At 39.8% G+C, this 6,000-nt stretch overlaps 1 protein-coding gene across 1 annotated transcript in view; it reads left to right on the top strand.

Annotated features, from left to right (window-relative positions):
- Positions 1 to 214: 214 nt before the first annotated feature.
- Positions 215 to 6,000, top strand: part of GALNT12 (polypeptide N-acetylgalactosaminyltransferase 12) — a gene marked incomplete at its 5' end in the record, with an annotated part of 29,307 nt that continues 23,521 nt past the window's right edge. The window contains 3 exons of the mRNA XM_009069378.1: positions 215 to 384; positions 1,112 to 1,301; positions 4,474 to 4,659. Coding sequence (XP_009067626.1) covers positions 215 to 384; positions 1,112 to 1,301; positions 4,474 to 4,659 — 546 coding nt within the window. The remainder of the gene's footprint in view (positions 385 to 1,111; positions 1,302 to 4,473; positions 4,660 to 6,000) is intronic.

The raw sequence follows: 6,000 nt of genomic DNA, 5'->3' as shown, positions 1-6,000 counted from the left end.
TCATAATGCTTCTGCGGAAATGGACCTTCTGGAATAACAACTTCCTGAAAGTGTTTGCATGACCTTTTCACATACATGCAGTTCTTTTAAGGGCTTTTCTGTGTTCTTGCTTACAGTTAGTAAATAACGTACAAATTTTTAATTTAAGAATCTTTTTCCTAAAACTGAACAAATGTGTTTGCACCTCTACTAAATGTAATTCCCTTCCTTACAGATGCAGAGAGATGAAGTATGATTATTATAACCTGCCGAAAACCTCAGTTGTAATAGCTTTTTATAATGAGGCTTGGTCGACACTTCTGCGAACTGTTCATAGTGTTCTTGAGACATCTCCGGATATCCTGTTGGAAGAAATTATCCTTGTAGATGATTACAGTGACAAAGGTAGGAAGAATAAGTCTAAGTAATCTTGATTGTCGATGGGCTTATTTGGTCAGCCAGTCCACAGGAGAAAAAGATAATGCTGTTCAGGTCACGTACCCTACAATTGTACAACATAGGCATCTTAGAAAATATTTTTTCTTGTAGTGTACTAGTGAAAAATTTGATTTCTGGACCAAATTTAGTTTAGAATGTGGAAGTAAATTTGCTGTGTTGTAACATGAGTGCTTGCATGTAAAGGTAATCTATACTCTGGTCGGAGCATTTCAGGTTTCCTGGTTTGAGCAAGTTTCAATTGCTCCAAGGTTGCCCTGGTGTCTCATGTAATGACTGCTGTCTAGTTCTTTGTCTTTGTTTGAATATCGGGATACAAAGGCAATGCTGGTGTTTTCCACCACACATGAATGGCGTTAAGAATAAAACCTTTACATAGAAAAGGGTTTAAGTAACATTTGAGAAGCACTTAGCTTATCTGGAAATTAATTACAAAGGCAAATGTGAAGCATTCGATTTCTTAAAAGTAACTGTGATTTGTGCCTATCCAAGTTCTGTCCTTTTCCCATGTCCTTTCTTAACTCAGACAGTATAGCAGAATTGGAGTTCAAAATACCAGTATCTTTAAGGTACTGCTGTAAGTAATATGCTGCTGAGGAGAGAGTTTTCTGTAGCATGACATAAACAAATCGTTCCACAACTATATTACTCCTTTTTTTGTTGTTGTTTGTTACAGAACATTTAAAGGAGACTTTGGAAAACTACGTGGCTGGTTTGCGCAAGGTGCGCCTTATCCGTGCCAATAAGCGAGAGGGTCTGGTTCGGGCCCGGCTGCTGGGGGCATCTGTGGCTAAAGGAGACATCCTGACTTTCCTGGACTGCCACTGCGAATGCCACGAGGGCTGGCTGGAGCCACTGCTGGCAAGGTGAGGTTATGCACTGGGCTGGTTTTCTCTCCTGTGGGAGAAGAAGAGACGAGACAGTTTGGCACACTTCTGCAGTGGAAAAATGACTCACAGTTTACCAAAGTTTACTTCAGTCTGGTCCCTGAGGCACTGTGAATGTTTTTCTCCTGGCTGTGGGTAAGGCAATGGAAGTGTGAAAGATCAGGGCAATGTTTGTTGTTTTGATTTTTTTTCTCTGGGGACCAAGCTCCTCCTTTTCTTCAGGCAAGGGAAAGCTTTTTCTTTTTCAGGAAGAGGAATCCTCCCCTTCAGCTTTGAAACTACATTGAGAGAGATGGCTACTTCTGTCAGCCTTGGGTGGTGGATGAAAAGGTGTGCCCTGAGTGATCATCTATTGCAGCGCAACATGCACATAAGCAGATTGGAATAGAGGCCAATAAACTCCATTTTCCTAGTCTTAAGAAAATCCATCTTTTCAAACTGTTTTTGATATAAAGCATCATGGGGTAGGACAGGGAGGGGTTAATGTTATGTCAGCACTGACTTGTGAAGGCCATCTGACCCGGGACACTGTGCTTTACACCTGTCTAGTCTCTTGTCCATACTGCAGATCCATCAGGCTGTTCAGAAAACTTCCAGTAATTAAAAAAGAGCAAGCAAAACAAAAGAACCCAAAGAACCCTCCCAAAATTCCAACAAATAAAATGCAGAAACCAGAATACTAGCTCTCTATTACAACTTAGAATATTTCTGATATTCTTGAAGCCTCACGCACGCATAGTCAGCAGCCATTGGTGCACCTCATCACAGCACTCCACTGCCCCCACATCTCATACACAAGGCTGTATTGGTTTTGCCCCTCTTGCTGGCAGATTTTGTCTTTACTCCCTTGGATGCCATTAGTAGATGCTAGATTAGATTAGGTGCTACATTAGATAGATACAGTACCTGAATCAGACCTCCTGAATGTTGTATATAGAATGCCATCTCTCTTTAAAACATGATTTGTAAAAACTTCTTTCCTCACGGTTTGATTGGGGTCCTGTGAAGTTTCTCACCAGGTACTGTAGGCTTCTGAGAAGAACCAAAGAAAAGAACCCTATGCAAACTGGAGAGACCTCCAAAAGCACACACTGCCTTCCTCATTCCCAGTGGAACTTGCGTTCTCAAATTCCCCATGTCCATTTGCAATTTTATCTAAAATACAATTTTAGTTTTTTGTTTTCTTAAAATTGTCATGCTTACCCTGCTTCTAAATTTCACACCGAGTATATTCCAGATAACTTTGGATTAACTATAGTAGTGTGAAGAAAGGGAAAGGGGTAAACATCAAGTATTGAGCATGGGTTTAATTACTGTCCTCTAAACAGTGTGTGACTGTGGAAAGGATGCTGTAATTTCCTCACTTCTTTATCTCACCACTAGATGGTAATCTTGAGGAAGGATTGGGCTGATTTTTAAGCATACTAAGCCACTTTCTGTAAAAAGCTAGCCCTGGATGTGTGCTGGAATTTTTGCCATTCTTGCTGCAGGTGCAGATGTGCATCTCTAAGGGGGTGTTTCCATGGCTTATCTTACTCAAATGTATGGGAGCAATACAACAGCACTAGCAGTTTGCAGTGCAAATAGTTCTATTTGTAAGTTGCCTGTGCATTGTACCGTCTAGTGAATTCCTAACTTACAGAAAATATGGTGGCTTTTCACTTAGCTGATTCTTTTCATAATTGGAATTATATGCCAGCTACCTAATTTTTACTCCTTTTCCTACTTGTTACAGGAGTAGCAAAGCGTTTTTACATTTTATTGTTGATTTCCCTCTGTGCACGTGTCATTCTCATTGCTTTGTACATAAGTTTTATGCAAGTGAGACAGTAGATAGCAATATTTGTATAAGGCTGTTTGTGCACTCTACCGAACAAGATTTCAATGGGAGATCATAAAGAAGAAAACAGCTGTGTTACTCATTCCCTCCAGCAACAAGAGACCATTTCATACTTAAGGCAATCTTTCTCAGCTCAGACAATGCTTCTTTGGAACTGCTCCTGTTCTCTGCTGCATTTAGCCGTCACAAACTGCTCTAATTTCAGAGTCTGAGCCCTGGGTCAGCCTGCGGGTTTTAAGCTCAATAATCCCATGAGGAACTGTCTCCCTCTGAGTGACAGATACACTGCTTCTCTTACTTGTTTGACAGAATAATGTGTTCCTTTTTCCTTTACGTCTGGAATATGTAACTTAGAAGATGCAGGGAGATCTAAAATAAGTACCAGCGTCTTAAAGTCAAACAAGTTGCTTCATTTCACGGAACTATCAGGGATGTCTAAAATTGATGTAGAGAAGATGCTAAACAGTGATTTAGAAGAAAGACCTTAGCTTGAGCTTCTGTGCTTGAAGTTGCACCTTGTACTGAGAGAGGCCTTTCCAGAAGTTGAGGAGAAGGCAAAGAATCCCACTGCCTTTTGTAAGGGCAAATGCTTTTGGAAAGGAGTACAGAAAATTCTGTATGGCATTGAGAAATGGGAGAGAGGGGTTTATCTCCTTGCAGAAGTAGACCTGCTAGAAATGTCATCAGCTTTGATGTATTCTTAGTATGATAAAGTTCTTGACTATCTTTAGATCACCCTTGCTGATAGGCATGTCATTCTGTAGTGCTATCTTGTTTCTCCTTTTCATCTCCTATGTTGCCAGGGTTTCTGGAAGCCTCCTTCATGTGTGTTTCGCTGTTGGAGAGCTAATTCCTGTGTTGCATGTTCTTTTGTTAAATCTCACGGCTGCTTTTCGAGTCACTGTTGTAGTGCTCAGTACAATCTTTTGCAGATGATCACAGTTACAAGAACAATCATGGCTTCAAGGGCCAAGAGGATGTTTATTATTCATCTTTGCAGAACTATACAATCATGCTGTTCTCTTAAATGCAGCGACCTGTACAAAAGAAAATAGGCAGGTTTTGTTGAGAGTGTAGTGTTTGCTATGGCAGCCAAGCCAGATGCCGAATGCCATCTGGCATACCTTGCTTCCACCGTCCAGGAAGACTGATGTTTGCCAGCTGAGTCCATCCTGATACATCCTCCTGATGCATCCTCAGTTGGAAACTGGTTATTCTTGTTGCCATTATTTCCTTATATTGCAGCATCAGTTCTAGTTTTTGAGAGGAGTTTCTAATGGAACTCACCCTTTTCTTTTAAAAATGTACTAGGATTGCAGAAGAAGAAACAGCTGTTGTCTGCCCTGTTATTGATGTTATTGACTGGAATACATTTGAGTACTTGGGAAATGCTGGTGAGCCGCAGATTGGTGGATTTGATTGGAGGCTTGTCTTCACTTGGCATAGTACCCCTGAAAGAGAACAAAAACGGAGGAAGTCCAAGACCGATGTGATCAGGTTAGTTTTTGTACATCTTATGAAATGGTGAATGTGTTTTTGTCTACATCTGAAAATGCCAGCTACTGAAAAATACTTGAGAAATGAGCATATTACTAAAAATTACATATTTTTAGTTCCCTGTTTTTTCCAAAATAGCTCCTGCTTACCATGGTCCTGGAAAAATATTGCTCTGAAAGCTGAAATTCCTGTACCATCTTCTGTATGGAATCCTTCTTACAAAGTAATCACTTGACTGCTGCAGGCAAACTCCCACAGATGCTTATCAGCACGTGTAAAGGGTGTAACTGATTAACTAATACTGAAGGATATCCTCTGTGCAAAGCAAAGAACTCCACGTTGTAAAAAAACACATCATGGGCAATGATGAAAAGGGGAAAAATCATTAAACAGGAAAAAAGCAAAGGTAGTTTTGAAGACTTTATCTGTGCTGTAAGGATAGTGATTGTTCCTTGTGCTATTTTCAGAGGTGACCCCAGTTTGCCAGTTTTTTATTGGGATGAAATGATACAGCTCAATCCACCATGATTTCTGTGAAGGGCTAACTTTCAGTGTCTTCCTTAAGAGCCTTGGTTTTCTTTTATATTAAAACAAGTTGCAATCAGTTGGTATTATTTGTCACTCCATGTTGTACTTTTAGGAGAGGTAAGGTAATAGAACAAACAAGGAATCTGGAAAACGGGCACTGTAGACAAAATCCTGATAGTTGAGGCTCTGCTATATTCGAATTGGAAGCTGCAGTGTATTGTAATAAATTAAACTGTTTGGTATTTTAATACCATGATTTTGTTAATACTTACTTGTATTTATAATCTGTTATCTTATGGACTACAACAAATACAGAGTGATTGATTTTTTTTTCAGTCCTTCCTAGGTTGCTTATCATGATCATAATACCCAGTACTTCATGAATATTAATGAACTTAACTGAGTGAACATTTTTTTACATGGGAAAAGTGAGGCAGTAATTTAGTTTTTCTCGGCATTTATTAGTTCACATCCTCCTTAAAAACAAATCATAATAGAGTAAATGTTTTTAAAACCTTTAGTTCAAATATGATGCTTTTTTTCCTTCATGACAAGAATAATTGTCTTTGACATGCCAAAAGGAAAATGATGAGGGATAAAGTTTCATGGTAGTCTCAGGACTGTGGGCTCGACAAGTGTCTAGAGAAGGCGTCAGTGCCGAGAGGGGTGTCACCAACAGCTGTGTTTGGAAAGACGAGATCTGGAGGAGACAGAGGAACTTGACTGGCTATGGAGATTGGTTTTTTCTCCTCCTGTCTTGCCTCATCTCATTCCATTCTTTGAAATGACATATGACAGTGTGAGACAGTGTTG

The sequence above is a fragment of the Acanthisitta chloris genome, unplaced genomic scaffold (assembly GCF_000695815.1).
Source record: "Acanthisitta chloris isolate BGI_N310 unplaced genomic scaffold, ASM69581v1 scaffold36442, whole genome shotgun sequence".
Lineage (NCBI taxonomy): Eukaryota > Metazoa > Chordata > Aves > Passeriformes > Acanthisittidae > Acanthisitta > Acanthisitta chloris.
Note: the sequence above shows the minus strand (reverse complement) of the source record. Positions and strands in the feature narration are given on the sequence as shown.